We start from the raw sequence: 19428 nt of genomic DNA, 5'->3' as shown, positions 1-19428 counted from the left end.
TAGATAGTAGATACACTCCCATAGACCCCATAAAATATGGATTGAAGTGAAATATTGAGTATTAATCTTATTTGTTAAGAGAAAGAAAAAACCAACAACCTCAACGAGAAGAAAATGCAATTATATGTATTTTTATCTTGGGGTACTAGTTCTTTGGCACTCAATTTTCTATATCTCTTGGACTAGGATAAAGTCTTGTTAACTTTCCAATCAAATAATTCTCAGATAGAACAATGCCCTTTTCTCTTGACCCTCGATACAAGAGATTCAAATAAGGGATGGTTTCCAACTAGTTTAGGAACCTTTCTTTTATGGGGATTGTTTACCTTTTAAGGTAGTCACTTCTAGAGACACCCTCATTTTGGTGTGAGGATGCTTCTTTGATGATAAATACTATTCATTTCATTTAGTTCTTCCATTAGGTACATGATGAATTATGCCTCGCATTTCTCATGAGTTCTTTCAAATGAATCTACCATAGTATATCAACTCCAATTTTCCTTTCACCTCGGATGTTATATGCACTCAAAATGATACTTCATGCATGATATTTATTTATTTAATGTGTTATGTTATGTTTTTATGGTTTTTTTTCTTAGATATGATGTGATGTTTTTTTACCTAGTCGATAATGGAATAAACATTCGATTTGATCTAATAACACTTTTTAACACTAAAAATTTTAATATTGTGTTTCCTTGTACAATGTGGGGACATAATTGTCATTAGATAAGTGTTGTCAATACTTATCCCAACTATTAAAATTGCATAAATGAGTTATCATACTTCATATATTAACCATACTTAACACCTTAGGGAGGACAACCACTATTGTAGGAAATATTTCAAACTGCAATGGGGTATTTTAATTTAAAAGTAATTTTCCGTTAGGGAAGGACCCACATATGCACTACATTAGGAATAAATGTCATTTCATTTTCATAAGTTAATTTTACCAATTGTTTATCATGCAATTTCTTACCAGTGAAAGCCAAAGATAATCCCTCTTTAATTTACATTTCTCCAACGCCTTTGCTAAAGGTGCCACATTCCAAGATGAAAGTCTTATTAAATTCAATCATGGTAGGAGTGGGAGTAGTACACATAGCTTATTTAAAATCCTAAAATGCATGTTTTTCAACATCACTCTATCCAAAATAATTTTTCTTGAATAAGGTGGTGGGGGGAACAACAATATTTTGATATTTTTGCACAAAAATCTTGTAGAAGTCAATAATACCAAGGAATAAATGCAAACATTTTGAGTCATTAGGTGAGCGCAATCCTTCATCATTTCGATTTTCTTAGGATCAAAATGTACTCCATCCCAACTAATAGTGTTCCTCAAATATTCCACTTCTAAGACTCTAAAAGCACATTTAGAATGTTTTGAGTAATAATTGGTAATTGTGGAAGAGTTATAAAACATGTATAAAACTTGATTTGCATGGGTTTCCCATGTTTTGTTGTATGCCAATATATAATCTAAGAAGACAAAGAGAAATTTGGATATACTCAAACTAAAATATTTTGTTGTTTTGAGGTTCTAAAAGAAGGCGAAAATAGGGTGGCACGTTGCAAAGAAAAAAATGTCACCATCAAGAACTTGTAATGGCCTTCATGTGTATGCAATGGAGTTGCAAGGACATCAAATTGTTGCATTATAATTTGGTGACAATCAAAACATAGATCAAGATTAGTGAAGAAATAAGTTCCATGTAACTAATCGAAGAGGGCATAAATGATTGGAATGTGAGATTTATCTTTCACTTTTAGTTTGTTATAGACCTAAAAACTTAGGGCACTTGTGCCAAGCACCTTATTTTTAATAACCAATATGGCTAGGAAGATATAGGGGCTATTTCTTAGATGGACCACATCTACTACCATTTACTCCCAAATGATCTTTTTGATTTCCATCTTCTGTGCAAACAAATTGAGGTATGAGTGTGCATTGGGTGGTTGGCTACCCACAAGTAGTGGAATATCATGATCATGATCATCAAACAAGGGTGAGAATCCTTGGGGAAGTTTAATTCCTTATTAGTGTTTTCCCAAAATTGACTACAAATTTGAATCAATTGACTATGAAGCATATTCAAAGACTTCAGTAGCATGGAATTGTATAATAATCCTTGAATGGCTCTTGTTCAAGGGTTTTCCTCTATCATGTGAAATGACTATTTTCAGAGTGCCCACTCTAATATGTTTGGCACTATAGCAATTCTTGCCCTTCTTAAACTCATGCATACTTCTAGGAAATCCATTGTGAAGAGACCTAATGTTCTCAACCATTTGACACACACAACATTCCATTTCAATGGAAAACATTTAATATTTTCAAGAAACAGTCACCAATTTGGCAATTAATATTTTTCACACTTCTTGTCACATTTCATTGATCCCCCATTTGCAATCATTATTTGGAAGTTTTAACAACATGGATATAATATTGTGTTTATGTGGTGATGTGAAAATGAATGAAATTATGGGTGTCATTCCTATATATCAAGACAATGACCTTCCTATTCTTGAAATATCTATCAAACTTCAATGTCAAAGGGGATGAAATGTTAGTGAAGTCATGAAGGGAGATGTGGGGTTCTTCAAAATGCTAGATTGAATTACAAATGTATTCCTTAAGAGGTGTGACTTTCTTTGGATTAACCATGTCAACCCCATCATTAAAAAATATCATAAATAGCTTATGTTCTTTACAATACCATGGAAAACATTTGTCTTCATAGTTATTATAGTGAGCTCTTATTTAATGGTCCATCATTTCATCTTGTGTCCATTTGTGGACTTTGACGGGTGGAGAAAGCTATGGGGGAGGCACAATATTATGGATAAGTGCTTTAAAAAGGTGGGCATTTTGGACTAGGAATATGACATAACTTGTTCATTCCAGGTGAGTTCAGATGCATCCAACTAGGTAGTAGAGTGATTCATCTCAAATTGGGTCTTTATTTCCTTCTTAAGGCCATTGTTAAAACATTGCTTGAAAATTTCATTAGCTAAATTTATACCTTAATTGTGAAGTGCTCAAAAGAATCAATATATTCTTCCATTGTCCCCATTTGACACACTTTGGTATGTCATCCCATGAAATTGGTATCCCTTACAAAGTGAAAAAACAAGGCTTTCACAATTGTTGCCAAATAATATATTCCAAGGAGGTTTCCTTACGACATTACTACTTCTATCAATGCTCCTAATATAGATATATAATTCTTACTCAAAGATGTAACTTGTGATCCTCTATCACATGAAGAGAAAAAGAGTGTTCCATTTGATCAATTCAACATGTTAGATGATTCCCATCAAACTTATTTAGATTGAACTTAGGTAATTTTCATATTCGAGGATTGATTAGGAAAAGAGTTGTTGTTGTTGGAGCTACGACCATTCAAAGTTATTTTTCCTTTTCTTTTTTTCCTTTTTCCTGCTACACTAAGCCTAGGTTGGGGCAAATCGCAATATTGGATGGAAGAATGATCTTCCCACCTATGGGATGCTATTGCCAAGGTTGTGTGAGGGTTGATCAAGCCTAGACACCTTATGGGATAGTTTTAAACCCCGTAGGTGGCCCTCACCCTCAAGCCCTCCCCATGAGATTTAAACCAATGACCTTAATGGGGACTAAACACCACACAAATCTGCTAATCTACAACTTGTAGGTACCACTATTAAATGTTACATGAGTAATGTGCTTAACCTTTGTAGGGCCATCATCTAAGAAGCCATCAAGATTATCATGCTTACTCTTAAGATGTTTAATATTGTCAAACTGAGTGAAACATTCTCCTTAACTATAATCATGTTGGTATAAATTTGTTCTATTTTAAGTGAGGATTTAGATTGCTTACTTTTGTATTCTAAGTTATCATGTTTGAAATGTGGATCATGCCATTAATATAATTTTAAAAATTACCTAAAAAATATGATCATTGAAATATTTTATTTACTATCCACATTACAATATTTATTGTTATTAATATTTAATATTTTGTAAATACCATATATCAATTCCATATTAAATATCAAAGCAAAGCATTTGATTTATTTTCAAATTTCTAAAATATTATATTGAATCAATATATGTTAAGTAAATATTACAAGTTTAATATTAAAGTATAAAATTTATTATAAATCTATTTCTTATATATATATATATATATATATATATATATATATATATATATTTCTTTATTTATGAGACAATATTATTTTTATTTTATTTTAAAGTTATTTTTTTTTTAAAGAACATTACAGATCTTACTTACGTGGAATTTGAGAAAAGTTTCTTCACACAATTTACTTATTACAATAATGATTAAGAACTTCAACTCAAAAGTTTTGGGAGGATAACTTTTTTCCTTAATCTTAAACCTAATTATTATAAAAAAAAAAAATGGAACACAGCTACATGACAAATGACAAAAGAAATGCCACGTCAACATGATCACTTAAGCATGTATATGTGCATGAAACAGCCTAAACCTTTAGTGGTGATAACATAAACATAAATAACAGTTTTTAACAACATTCAAAACGCATGCATCTCCCGTAAGAAGCAGTAATGACTTATGCCCATATTGCAAGGGAAGCCATCATTGTGCTTCCCAGTAACAGGGCAATGTAGGATACACACAGCAATTTAGGATTGCAATACATTTCCTTGGTGAGAAAGTCTGTAGCAATTAAATCTACTAAAGACATATATATGAGTATTCCTGCAGATATAGAATCAAAAATACCCTCCAAAATGAGTGCTCTTGGGCTGTTTGGGTTGTAAATTGAAGAAACTCCAGTTCCAATAGCAATGCATGCAGGTGTTGTTATGGCAAATAAGCATGCCATCAGGAAGGAAGAAATGGATTTAAAGCCAGCCTGGGAAATTAAAATGTCAAAAATAATAAAATTAGATAGCATTATAAAATGCAAGGCAATATACGAAAAAACACAGAAATTGCATTTGGGTGGTAACCTGTGAAACACAGCCTCCAAATGCAAATCCTTCAAAGAATTGATGAAAGGTCAAAGCTGCCATTAGGGGTCTGATTGTGCATGGACTCTGTGAAACACCAAGTGAAAGACCAATGATCACAGAATGTGAGATGATCCCCATTTCAAGAACCTGCATTAAATGATTGCATGTTAGAGGTAGTAGAACAGCATGGATGAGAGGTTTAAAAGTTCAACAGAGCAATACATTACAGGAAGCCACAGTCACCTGGGAAACCACTGTATGTCGGATCGAAGAATCAGTAGCAGATTGAGATCCATTTGCATGCCCAAATTGCCCATGAACATTTGCATGTGTTTCATTTGTACATGAATGATTGCCATGGGAATGGTTATGACTGTGAGATGCAACATGAGCATGTATTCCAACAATATGCATATGACCATCACCATGTAAGGCATCTTCATTCTTCTGATTTCCATCTTCAATAGATGAAGCATGGCCCAATTTTGGCCAATATCTTTGCTCAATAGACTTGGAAGCCCTGGTATCAGCCCTATCTTTTAACTGTTTTCTTTCATAGTATTGTGTGCTCACACAGTCAAGTAGAAGAGTGAATAAAACAGCCAACATTGCAATAAAATCAGCAAATGGAAATTTTAACCAAGGTGTTTCTGGCAAACAATCATCTGTAAGAGCCTCTTGAGCATCTGGTAACAAGTGAACAAAACCTGTTGCCACAATAACCCCAGTTGCAAAAGCCTTGCAAAAAGCAAAAAAGGTTCCACCAGTCCTTACACATTTCAACCTCATTCCCAGAAAAGGAAATGCCACTCCTAAAGCACTGGTTATAAGAATTATAAAAATTGCAGCTGTCTTCAAATGCACTGCAAGCTCCTCATTTCCACATATACTGTCTGTGTGGCTTTGACAGTCAGCGGTTCCCATTAATTTCAAAGCTATTGCTGCCAGAAAAGAATAAGAAAAATATGAAGTGCAAATGTTTTTACAATCCAGTTGGGTGTGATGTGTAACGTTTTTAACATATGTGATATGGCTCAAATTAAACTAAGATAAAATAAATAAAAAATAAATATTCTTTTATAATTAAAAAAATGATAATAGCGCCTTTAAATTAATATATTGAAAATATCATCATAGTAACAATAATATTAAAAAATTTAATATTTTTCTCAACTCATTTTACTTGATCAATCTTCAGTTCTCAACCCCATACATATTTATATATAATTTTCATCCATGTTCCTTCATATAATGTTAATATTGTTGGATTAATTAATTTTATGTAATTCATTCGTATTATTGAATGAGAAAAAATAATAAAATAAATTAATATTCATAGAACACAAAAAAAAATTAGAATAAAAAATGGTAAATTCGAGAAAATAGCCATTAATATAGTAACTTATTTATATACTTCATAATGATTTGAGATGAAAAATAATATTTGAAGTCGTAATTAATTGGTAAAGATAACATAATTGATTTTTTTTAAAATTTTTTTATTATTATTTTTGGAAATCTTGAAAATTAAAATTTATTAAAATTTTGTATATATGTCAGAGTGCAATTATATATATATATATATGTGAGAGAGAAAATTTGAAAAATGTAAATTGAAATGGGCCAGGGAAGATAAGTAACAATTTTCTCAATTATTCGAATTTTAGAATATATTAGATATTTAACCCAAAAAAATAGAGTTATAAATTGAAGTTTGGCAGGACTATATCTTTATCATGTACAATATATCACCCAGATGAGGCTGGGAATTGAATAACCCAAAAAAATAAAATTATAAATTGATTATGCTATTAATTATTTTTTTCTTATAAGTTTTGTAGGTCTACATCTTTATCATGTCCAATATATCACCCCTATAGAAGCTGGGAATTGAACTAGTAACTTCACATCAAAGAGTTCCTTAACAAGGTAATCCAAGGCCAGATAAACATGCCACAAATTTTTAATTGAAATAGATTTTACTATTACCTAAAATTATAAAAAAAAAAAAAAAATGAAAATGTTAATATAATCTCTAAAATAAAGATAGATATATATAATATAATATAAAAAAGTTATTAAATATTCTTTTGTTAATTTTAATTATTATGAAATTATTAATAAAATTATTAAGAAAAAAAAATCTTAAACTATCGCTTTAAACCATTTTACTCAGTTCAAAGACAAAAAATCAGATTTGAACCATTTAATTATATCGAAAATATAAAGATATTTGAAATTATTATTTATATAAATTAAAAACAAAAACTTATCCTATTCCACACAATTGCGAATACAATTGTGATCAGGGTAATTTATAAAACAACCAAATGCCCACATGAGATCTCACATAAACATGACTGTTGTAGTTCATGGAAACGAAGGCACAGTTGGGTTGCCTTAACTTCAAACTACAGACCGGAATTGGCCCCTAACTGATAAGAGCCCTGGATTGGGTATATGCACAACTCTGTAAATTAAATGATTAAACTTGAAACCGGTCTTATGATTAATCTAACTTTTTTTTAAAGGGGTGGCTAGTCCCGGAATTGGCCCCTAACTGACAAAAGCCCTGAATTGGGTATATGCATAAGTCTGTAAATTAAATGATTAAACTTGAAACCAGCCTTATGATTAATCTAACCTTTTTTTTTTAAGGGGTGGCTAGTCCCTGTAAATTAAATGATTAAACTTGAAACGAGCTTTATGATTAATCTAACTTTTTTTTTAAAAAGGTGGCTAGTCCCTGTAGAAGCATTATATTAGGCCAGTCTGTTACATATATACATCATATTTCACAATGTTTACATCACATTAATCAACATCCTTACAATGTTACATAATCACTGTTGATGTTTACATCACATCAATCAACATCCTTACAATGTTACATAATCGTTGCACAGCAGCATCGCAATAGGGATCGAAACTGGGAGGGGAGCGAATAAGCAGTCAGCTCCGCCGTTTGACCATGCACTCTGTTATGATTAATCTAACTTACAAAATAAGGTAAAGAAAAATACTAAATAAAGCATCACAAGAACATGGTTGTTAATATAATTATTCAAATATCTAGAGTTTTGTGGTTCAATTTTGGGTAGAATTATGTATATGCGAGAGCTGTTTTTTAGTTGAGAAAAAATGATTGTTTACATCAAATTTCAGAGAAAAACCTGAATAAACAATTTCAAAGAAAAACCCATATCACTGAAATATTTAGATTATTTAGATGCTGAAAATATACATGACAGGAAAAACTCAAACCTGCTGACAGAACTTCCTCAATGGCAAAAACGCTGAGACCTAAGAAATTCAAACAGAAAAATCACAGAGAAGAAGATAACAAGCGAACCCTTTCGCCAAAGATCAAATCAGAAGCTTTCAACGAAAGAATACCTTGGACACCATCTCTAACAAACTGTTATTATTTATAATTGTTTTCCAATACGGACTCCGAATAGAAACCAATTCGATATAAAAGATTTATACCAAATGGGTCGGTAGCAGACAAATCCTAAAGGCCAAGTTGAGAAGAATTCCCGAGCAAAGCATCTCTGTCTCCCATCATTGACTTCAAGGCATCTCTGTATATGTTTTCCAACTTTAAGTAACGGAAACACTAATTATTTGTTGCTTAAAAAGAAAAAACAGTAAAACTAGGGTACCTTTTTCAATGAAACGAACTCTGCTGTAAACTGCATTCAAAAGGGCAAGCGCCATTAACATACAGCATTCATCAGATTCATTTTACTTAATAAAATTAAGTAAACAGGTGTATAATCTCATGCTCTCCAAGTAAATTCTGAGTGTACCGTGAAATTAAACTTTTGTGTTGCTCAGTCGCTTGGTTGCCACATCGCCATCTTCGACATGGGTTAAGATTCGTTTGTCGCTGTCCGACCACGGCAACGGCGGCGACACGAAACCTCAACGGGTAGAAAAGTATTGGCATGGAAATGAGAATTTAAGTTGAAAGAGATTCTATTTTTATTTTTCTTTTATTTGTTTTCCAAAAACACCTTCCATAGTTTGAATAAAAAAAGATGGTGTGATGTTTGGAAACATTTTGATTCCAAAAATTAATAATAATAGGAATTAAATTAAATTAAAAAATTATAATTAATATTATAATTGTTAATTATTAAATCAATTTAGATCTATTTTAATTTTAGATGTATTAAATGTTTAAAGGAATCAAATTTTTTAAGGTGCAAATACTTCTTCAAGTTTTGCACTTAAAAAATAGGTTCCCATCTTTATATGTGTGTGTAAGGTGTCTTTTAACTTGTTTATGTTGTCTTTTATGTTTTGGTCTTTTTGTAGACATATTAGTTCGGTCAATTGTGCTAAAAAATCATTAGGAATTTGTTGGTTTACAAGTTTGAGTTGTGAAATTTGTATAATTCGAGTGCACCAAAACTTTTTTCAAGGGATGAATCCATTTATGCATTTTAAATAATAAAAAGACATTATTGACTACAAAAACAAAAATGTAAGATGTAAAATTAAATTTGGTTAATTGTGGTTAGGGTGACGGAAAAACGGAACCGAGTCCCCCCACAATTGAAAAGAAAAACACTAATAACTGACAAGTCCTAAAAGTGTCTTTTAAGAGAGGCAACTAGACCATATGACTAACAAAATTATTAACTGAACTAATATACAACAAGTTGATAAAACACATCATTAAGAAGACAAACATAAAAGACATGGGCATAAGAAACATATGAGGGCATGAAATGATAGCCAAACTAGGAATCCTCCTATCCTTCATTGTTAGAGGGCAATTGATTCTTCTACTCACCCTTGATTTCAATGAATTTGGGCTTGAACCTTTGGAGTTGGGTTTGCTTAGAAATGTCACTTTGAGGGAGAGCAATGCTATTTTATTAATTTAAAACCATCTTTAATACAATGATGGTATTTTTCTTTCATCTTCAAAGAGTTTCAATGGTATTTCATGTTTTCCTGCTTCTAATATTTATAATTTATTTACAAGGATAAATATTTCTAAGGATTATGTGTCCAACATTCCCCCCTTAAGCTAAATGGGTGTTTGTAAGCTCAATCATCATTCTAAAATTTTTAAACTTTTCTCCTCCGAGCACTTTGGTGAAGATGTCAACAATTTGATCATTTGTGGACCAATGTTTCAAATGAATAAACTTGGCCTTTACATGATACCAAATCAAATTAAACTTTGTGTTGACGTTTTTAGTTTGATCATTCGATTTGAGATTCTTGGTCAACTTGATTGTAGAAGTATCATCAACTAGAAGAGGAATATAATTCACTAATTTCTCTTCCAAATATTCAAGTATCTTCTTGAGACACATAATATCCTTTGTTCCTTTACCAACTGTCACATATTTTTCATTTGTTGTGGAATTTACCAAAGTTGACTCTTTGTATGACCTCTACGAGACAACTAGTAATCGAAGACCCATGAGATAGCCTAAGATTGGCACTACTTTTCTTTGTCCCCATCAAAGTTTGAATCATATCCATTCAAACTAAAGTCATAAACCATAGAATATTTGAGACCAAAATTGATTTCCCTTCAAGTATTTCAAAACTCTTTCTACAATAGACCAATGTCCTTCACAAGAATTTTGCATAAAATTGGATAGAATCCCAAAAACAACTAAAATGTGTGGTTTGGTAGTGGTGAGGTAGATAAGACTTCCTTTAAGCTATTTTTTCTTGTTGCATCCTCAAATCCATTTCCTTCTTTTGATGTGAGCTTCAAATTTTGTTCTATTTCAGTAGAGAGAGGATTACATCCCACCATACAAATTTGTTCGAGAATACTTCTTTTCGAGGATGAATATGTATTTTGGATGTTGCATCACTTCAATGCCCAAGTGGTAGTGAAAATGTTCCAAATCTATCATCTCAAATCCCTTCTTAAACTCTTTCTGTATGGATGAAATATAGTTCTAATTTCTTTTTGTCATGAATAGATCATCTACATACACTACAAGATATACAAAAAAATTCTAACTTTCTTGAAAAACAAAGTTGCTTAATCAAGATTAAATGTTTGAAATTCAATATTATAAGATGCTTAGTTAAATTTCATACTAGGCTTCTGTTTCTTGTTTTAGGCCATATAAGGATTTGGTGTGTTTGCATACTTTTTGTTCTTGTCCCTTCATAATAAAACCTTCTAGTTGGGACACGAAGAAATTTTCTTTCATATCTCCATTCAAGAAAGTAGTACTAAAATATATTTTATTCACTTTCCATCCATTCTATTTTGCTAAGGAAAATCGAGTCTAGACGGTGGCCCATTTTAATGTGAGTCAAAATTTTCCTCATAATCAACACCTTATTTCTATGCACATCATTTTTCCATGATCTTTGCTTTATGTTTTTCAAGTGAGCCATCTAATTTGTAATTGTTCTTATAGACTCACTTGCACCAAATTGGTTTCATTCCAAACGGAGGGTGGACCAACTTCCATGTCTCATTCTTGATGAAATCATTGTATTTATTTTGCAATACATCTTTCCACTCATCATGAGTAGTTGCTTCATAAAAGGAAGTTTCTTCAAAAGTAGTAGATAAATTCAATTTACAAGCATATGAAAAATCCATATCAACTACATCACCTGAATTGGAATTATCTACATCACCTTCATCTTGCTTGGCAGAACCCCTAGTTTTAATTTTTTTGATGTTGTTAGGATGAAAACTTTCATGGTTTTGATGAGCCACTTTTGTGGACCTTTCTGAGATGGTCTAGCTTGATCCACTAATTGAGATGGTGTTGCATCAAGATTCATACTTCTAATTCTCTCAACCATTGTCATGCAAGGAATCTTCTTGACTTGATGAATTGGCTAAAACTTCATGATAGGGAGATGGCGTTTCAAAAGGTAATTCCATAATTGATCCAAGATAGGGACCCCCCCTTAAAGATGTGAAATATAATTATGAAATTCATTATATGTCTTTACATGAGTGGATCTATATAGATGATCAAGTTATTGATCAACAATATTTTTGGTCTTGGAAGATTCAAGAAAAATTACATCTCTGGAAAGAATAAACATCTTTTTTATCTCATTTTAAATATGACATGACTTTGTGGTATTTGAATACCCCAAGAAGGTTCATTTCCAACTCCTTGTATCAAGCTTGTTTCTTTGCTTCGTAGGAATCAAGGAATAACATGTAGAACCAAAGACCCTAATATGCCTCATTGAAGGAATGTGTCCATACCAAATTTTGTAAGGATTCTTATTCTTAAGAGCACGAGATGGACACATGTTTTCATATATAATGCACATAGAATTGTATCATCCCTAAAAAACAACTTTATATTTTCGAAAAAAATCATGGAGTGAACCATATTCCAGATAGTCCTATTCATTCATTCACCTATGCCATTTTATTGAGGATTGCATGGAATGGTGGTTTGATGTTGAATCCCATGTTGGCAGAGATAGTTTTCAAAATAATTTGATTCAGATTGTATCATTATATTATTTTTCATCCATATTGATGATGTCAGAGTGGAAAAAGTGAAGGAATCAACTCACACAACCATTTTTACCTACAAGACCCAATTTTGGAATACGAGGTCTTGTTGGTAGAAATAGACTTGTGAATTGATTCCTCCACTTTTTCCACTCTAAAAGCATTAATATGGATGAAAAATAATATAATGACCCAATCCATTTCACACCTCCCCATTTTGTGAGGTTTTTAATCCCAAAAACTTCTACTAAACAATGCAAGGAAATTTTTCTCCACCTTCTCTTGGGTGTACCAAAGGTCATGGTTCCTATTGTAGTCTAGTAGGTAATGTGCATTGGTTTCCAGTACAAAGGACAACAATAACTCACAAAAAAATATGGAACATAAGAATAGAAGAAGAGAAACAAAGTAGCAGAGAATCAGCAAAGCACTTTTATTATATTCCCTTGATAAGCCAATCAAAACTAGTACATTGATACATACATTGCCACACACACACACACACATATTTAGTCAAGATAGTTACAATAGTTTAGGTATCATAATTGACTCAACCTATCTGACTTAGATGTTCGACTCAACTAGAGAGTCAACTGAATTTACTATGTGGATTCTCAACTAGACAAGGATAGTCAACTAAGTTGACTATCGCCTCCAACATCTCCCCCACCCTCAATGCCTTCTTCATCCTGAAGAAGGGGAGATTTAGAGTCATACAAAATTTGTACAAAATTTTATGCATCATAAAGAAAGGAAAGAAAATGCTTAGAAAGAAATTAAAGTTCTTATGGATGGGTGGCTAGCTTATCAACAACTTTAGTTGCATGGTTGATTGGTGTTTCTTGAATTAGATCTATGGGATTTAAAATGTGAATTCCTCTTCTCTTCCTTTCCTTGCGTGACCAGTTAGAACCTTCGACTTATGTTTCCTGAGTGTCAGATTGTTGTTCACAGGCTGTTATGCTCTTAACCTGCAAAACGATACCCAAATATAGAATATGCGAAGAGAAGATACCCAGAACACAGAACATCAATGATTTTATTATTCAGAGAGTAATGTTCACTTGCCTCTTCGAGGGGGCAACCTCTGATAGAGCAGAGCTGGATTACAAAATAAGACACGATACTCCTCGCAGGGTGTCTCTATCCTTTATATATGACTCATACATGCAATACCACGGATCAATACCGTGGGTTTTATTAATACCATCTATCCAATACTACGGCCCATTTGCAACTAACTATGGTCCCGTCATTAATTGCGGGTTAACCACTTACAATTATTAATATGGGCTTTATTGACTCTTGACTATGACATGATCCCATTACATAAATAAGGGGGTTAGGGTGGGACCCTAACATGCCCTCCCCCTTAAGACTAGCCTTGTCCTCAAGGATGAAGCTGCGGAAACTGCTGAAGAATAGTGGCTGGTTCCCAAGTTGCATCTTCTGGAGAGGTGTCTTTCCATTTGACGAGGACTTCCTTAAACATGCGGCCGCACAGTTGCTTGTCTCGTGTGTCTAGGACCTGTTCGGGTTGAAGCCAGATGGACCCTTCTTCGTCCAATTCAGGTAGACTGGTCTGAATTCTTCAATTGTTCCCAATCACTTTCTTGATGCATGAGACATGGAAAACTGGAAGGATTTTTGCAGTAGGTGGCAAGGCCAACTTGTAAGCCACTTCTCCAATGCGCTGAAGTACTTGATATGGTCCGTAGAATTTGGGAGATAGTTTCTAACACCCCTTGTCTTTGAGTGATGTTTGCTTATATGGTTGTAGCCGTAAAAAGACCTGATCCCCTTATTGAAATTGGCGCTCTGAGCGATGCTGGTCTACCTGTTGCTTCATGCGGTTCTGAGCTTGATGAAGATTCTCTCTAAGATGGGCGAGCATGGTTGCGCGGTGTTGTAGGAGTTGATCCATTGCTTGTACTTTTGAGCACCCCTTGAGATACGAAGTAAGTGAAGGTGGGAGTTGACCATATACTGCTTCATAGGGAGTCATTTTGGTGGTGGCATGATAGTTGGTGTTATACCACCATTCAGCCAGAGGTAACCACTGTACCCAAAGGTGTTGCTTTTCTAAAGTGAAAGACCTAAGGTAGGTTTCTAGACATTTGTTGACGGCTTCGGTTTGACCATCCGTTTGTGGATGATAGGAAGTATTGAGTTTTAGTTGAGTGCCTTGTATCCTGAAGAGTTCCTGCCAAAAATTACTGGTGAAGATCGGGTCGCGGTCGGACACAATAGAAGTGGGCATGCCATGCAATTTGAAGATCTGGTCCATGAAAGATTGAGCGACCAAAGTTGGTGTAAACGGGTGGGGTAGGGCGTAGAAATGAGCATACTTCGACAGTCGGTCCACAACCACCATGATGACTGACTTGTTCCCTGACTTTGGAAGACCTGTAATGAAATCCATAGAAACCTCCATCCAAATTGATGCCGGAATGGGCAATGGTTGTGATGTGCCTGGTGTGTTGACGGTTTCCCCTTTGTGGCGTTGACAGACATCGCATTCTGCTACGAAGGTAAGGATGTACTTTTTCATGCCTGTCCAAAAAAATGATCTTCTAGTGCGAGCATACGTCTTCTGAAAGCCCGAATGTCCTGCAATGGGAGATGAGTGCAATTCTGCCAAAATGCAACTTTTGAGGGTGGATGTTGGTGAGATTACGACTCTGTCCCTGTAGCGAAGAATATCATCCTGCCATGAGTAGCCCTTGGTGGAATTTGGATCTACCTGCAATTGAGAAATGAGTTGGGAGAGCTCGGGGTGTGAAAACCATTCCCTGCGAGCCTCTTCAATCCATTCTGGAATGGGGAGGGAAATTGCTAGCAGAGTACTTTCCTCCTCAAATTGGCGAGATAATGCATCTGCTACACTATTGTCTTTCCCTTTCTTGTAAATGATCTCATAATCATATCCCAGCATTTTGGCAAGCCATTTATTTTGCTATGGGGAGGATAGGAGTTGCTCCAAAAAATATTTAAGACTGTGATGATCTGTGCGGATTTGGAAACGTCGCCCCAATAAGTAAGGTCGCCAGGTCTCGACTGCATGTAAGATGGCCATCATTTCCTTCTCGTAGGTAGATTGGCCCAGATTCCTCCCACTTAGTTGTTGGCTTGTGAAGGCCAAAGGTCACCCTTCCTGCATTAAGACCACCCCAATACCTGTACCTGAAGCATCACATTCAATGAAAAAAGATTTGGTGAAGTCAGGTAGTGCTAAGACTGGAGTGGAACACATGGCATTTTTTAGAGATGTAAAGGCCTGTTGTGCTTCCTCATTCCAAAAGAATGAATTTTTCTTTAGGAGTTGGGTGAGGGGCTTCGCTATGTGACCATAGTTGCGGACAAATTTACGATAATAGCCTGTGAGACCCAAAAATCCTCTCAAGCTCTTCAAGGTCTTAGGTTGAGGCCATTCCTGCATTGCCTAGATCTTTTTGGGGTCCACCTTGACACCTTCACGCCCCACAATGTGGCCCAAATACTCAACTTCTGCCATGCCAAACGAACACTTGGACATCTTGACAAATAATTTATGCTTGTGGAGCAGTTGCAAGAGTAGATCTACATGCTGAAGATGTGCAGCCCAAGTGCAACTATAGATGAGGATGTCATCGAAGAAGACAAGGACAAATTTCCTGAGATATGGTTTGAGAATGTGGTTCATAAGGCTCTGAAAAGTAGAGGGGGCATTACAAAGACCAAATGGCATGACCAGGAACTCATAATGGCCTTCATGAGTTTTGAAAGCAGTCTTGGGAATGTCGACTTTCTTCATGCGAATTTGGTGGTAGCCTGAGCAAAGATCCAGCTTAGTGAAGAATTGAGCCCCATTGAGTTTATCCAGCAAATCGTCAACCACCGGGATGGGAAATTTATCTTTGACTGTCAACTTATTGAGGGCCCTGAAGTTGGGACACATCCGCCACTCCCCATCTTTCTTGAGCACCATGACCACTGGGGATGAATAAGGACTAATGCTGGGACGAATGACACCTGCTTCCAAAAGTTCCTTGATTATTTTTTCTATTTCATTCTTTTGGGTGAATGGATATCTGTATGGGCGCACATTTGGGGGTTGGGCCCCTAGAACCAAGGTGATGCTATGATCATGTTCCCCTCGCGAGGGTGGAAGCTCATGAGGCTTGTCAAAGATCGACAGATGGTTATTTAAAATCTGTTGCATCTCAGGATGAATTGGCAGAGGCTTGGTTTCGACTGCCTGGATGGCATTAAATTGAGCTACAACTCCATGATTGCCCTTTTTTAACAATTTTTCCATCCTATGCAAGCTGATGATAGAGGGGGCTCTCGCCTGGAGTCCACGGAGGGTATGTGTGTAGTTGTTCTTCTTAAAACTCATATATAACTCCTGGAAGTCCATTGTGATTGGCCCAAGGGTGCGGAGCCATTCAGCGCCGAGGACAATGTCGCAACCCCCCATGTGTATGGTAAACATGTGAGTTTTCAACTGATAATCCCCCATTTGAAGTTTGACATTTTCACAGCGGCCTTCACATTTCATTGTGCCTCCATCCGCAATTTGGACTTGGAAGTTAGAAACTGCTCGTACAAAACAATGCATTGCTTCTGCGACTTTTTGATGTATGAAATTATGTGTACTTCCACTATCAATCAAGACTACTACTGGGCGATGTTTAATAAAACCTCTGATTTTGAGAGTTTGAGGGGAAGAAATCCCTGCCAAAGAATGCAACGAAATAACTAGTTCGTCAGAGACATTGTCCTTTTGGCTGTCTTCTTCTAGCGGCTCATGTTCCTCAAGTGGTGGATCTTCCTCTGTTGAGCTGTAGTCAGTGGCATCAATTTGAAAAAATTTGGGCTCCTTGCATTTATGACCTGGGGATTATTTTTCATCACAGTAGTAACATAGGCCTTACTTTCTTCTTTTATCCATTTCCGTAGGTGACACCTTTTGGACCTTAAGTGTTTGAGTCGTGTTGTGAGCCTGTGGGGGGCGACCTTTAGCGGAGAAATTTGGGCGACTGTATTGGGCTGCTAATGCATGTTCCACGTTACGAGCTACCTTGCAAGCCTCCGTCCATGTGGGAGGGTGGTGCAGTAGGACTTGGGCTTTGATAGCTTCTTTAAGACCGCTGATAAAACATTCCGTGTAGAACACATCTCAGAGACCCCAAGTGCGGAAGGCTAAGGCTTCAAAAGCTGTAATATATTCATCCACTGTACCAGTCTGTCGAAGCTTAGTAAGACGACCCAAAAAAGAAGATTCCTGGTCAAAGCGGTCTTGAAGAGCTTTTGTGAATTTGGGCCAAGTCCTAAAAGGTCCATTGCAACGTTGATGCCATTCCCACCATTGCCACCTTTCATTGTCCAAGTACATGCTCCCCAACATAAGCTGAGTCTCATCATCTAAGATGCAATTCAGATTGAAATACTGCTCCATTTGGGCTATCCATGCCGACAGGTGAGAACCGTCAAATTTATGCATATCAAACTTGGGAGGTCGCTAACGGGGTTGTTGGTGGGTGTGCCAGACATGAGGAGAGTGGCTAGACTCACCCTCATTGTGTCCATTGCCATTATACACCTCCTCGTAGGCTTGCTACTTGCCCTTCTGGATCATGCCCTCGACCAAGCTATTTAGTCAGTTAAGCTGAACATGGACGGTTTACATGGATTCTTCAAGTTTGTCCATCCTTTCATTGGCCATCGCTTGGGCTCTAGTTTCTACCATACACCAACCTTTTTTTTTTTTGGAAAGTTGGGACCGCCTAAAAAAATTTTCACTAAGAATTGAATGGTACCACTGTGCTCAGCTCGTTATCCTGATTCTGATGGGCTAGATCACCAATAAGCGCCCCGGAAGATCTCAGACTTTTTTTTTTTTGAAAACTCCTAACGGAGTTTTACTCCTTCCTTATCAATATTGCAGTTGCCAATTCCTCAAAATGTCAATGCGGCCAAAAGTCCTGCAAAAATTATACCCCGGTATAGGAACCCTTCACAACGATTCCGATCTGGTGGATCTGAGATATTTGAATGGTGGATCAGATAGCTATGGGCGACGGAACAAACTGCTGCTGCGGATCTGATGGATCTAATAGATCGGAATGGCTGATCTGCGAACTCGAGACTACGGGACTGATGTCTGTTGCTGCTACACCCCTTTGCACAAGCGGACCTGGAAGAGATGATGTGTGATCCCCTGATAGAAAAGGGAACTATGGTCTTGAGGAGTGTCAGGTGCTACAGATCGCAATATACATAAGGGTTTGTCAGTAGTACTTGGCCCAATGTTTCAGGGCTCTAAGTAAGTAGGATCGGCCGTACCCTTAACCGTACAACCCGACTACCCTATCGTATAGGCGAGTAATCTCTCCGAGTGCTGTGCTCGGTGTACTGTAGCCGCAAGGCGGCCGACGGTTTATCTGTGGCGAGGTTTCAAGGGAGCCTAGGGGGCTTCCGATATACCCAGAGGGTACGTGGAAGACAGTTTGTGCGCGGTTCTGTCTAATGCGCTACTACTCGAAGGGGTACCCACAGGGGTTACAAGGGAGTCCAATAGACGTGACCACCACTTGTATTTCCTGCGTGCATGCCTCCCCAAATCCGCAGGTTTATGCGCTCAATGATAGATCTCGTGGTTTAAAGACGCCGGAACACGTCTCTAGCCAAAAAAAAAAAAATTTGCTAAGAAATGGAGATCCCACCGGCCCTGGAAAGTGCTCTGATACCATTTGTTATGCTCTTAACCTGCAAAACGATACCCAAATACAGAATATGTGAAGAGAAGATACCCAGAACACATAACAACAATGATTTTATTATTCAGAGAGTAATGTTCACTTGCCTCTTCGAGGGGGAAACCTCCGATAGAGCAGAGCTCGATTACAAAATAAGACACGATACTCCTCGCAGGGAGTCTCTATCCTTTATATATGACTCATACATG

The 19428-nt window shown here is 36.0% G+C and overlaps 1 protein-coding gene across 1 annotated transcript; it reads right to left on the bottom strand.

Moving 5' to 3' along the window:
- Positions 1-4484: 4484 nt before the first annotated feature.
- On the bottom strand, positions 4485-5939 carry LOC149195815 (zinc transporter 4, chloroplastic-like). Its single transcript, XM_089408849.1, has 3 exons — positions 5237-5939; positions 4991-5140; positions 4485-4893 (listed from the first exon to the last, which is right to left on the bottom strand). The coding sequence occupies exons 1-3, from the start codon at positions 5915-5917 to the stop codon at positions 4588-4590; spliced, it is 1137 nt and encodes a 378-aa protein (XP_089264975.1). The 5' UTR covers positions 5918-5939; the 3' UTR covers positions 4485-4587.
- Between the last annotated feature and the right edge of the window lie 13489 nt (positions 5940-19428).

The sequence above is a fragment of the Pinus tabuliformis genome, chromosome 2_2, assembly GCF_031772625.1.
Source record: "Pinus tabuliformis cultivar Carrire ecotype Pingquan chromosome 2_2, CPIR1, whole genome shotgun sequence".
Classification (NCBI taxonomy): Eukaryota; Viridiplantae; Streptophyta; class Pinopsida; order Pinales; family Pinaceae; genus Pinus; species Pinus tabuliformis.
This window is presented reverse-complemented; position numbering and strand designations above follow the sequence as displayed.

Excerpts from the sequence above, each read along its gene's own strand:
- LOC149195815 (XM_089408849.1), bottom strand. The coding sequence starts at position 5,917 with ATGGGAACCGCTGACTGTCAAAGCCACACAGACAGTATATGTGGAAAT. Across the intron at positions 5,141-5,236 it reads GACATACAGTGGTTTCCCAG|GTTCTTGAAATGGGGATCAT; the intron begins GTGACTGTGGCT and ends CATTTAATGCAG. Across the intron at positions 4,894-4,990 it reads TTGGAGGCTGTGTTTCACAG|GCTGGCTTTAAATCCATTTC; the intron begins GTTACCACCCAA and ends TTAATTTCCCAG.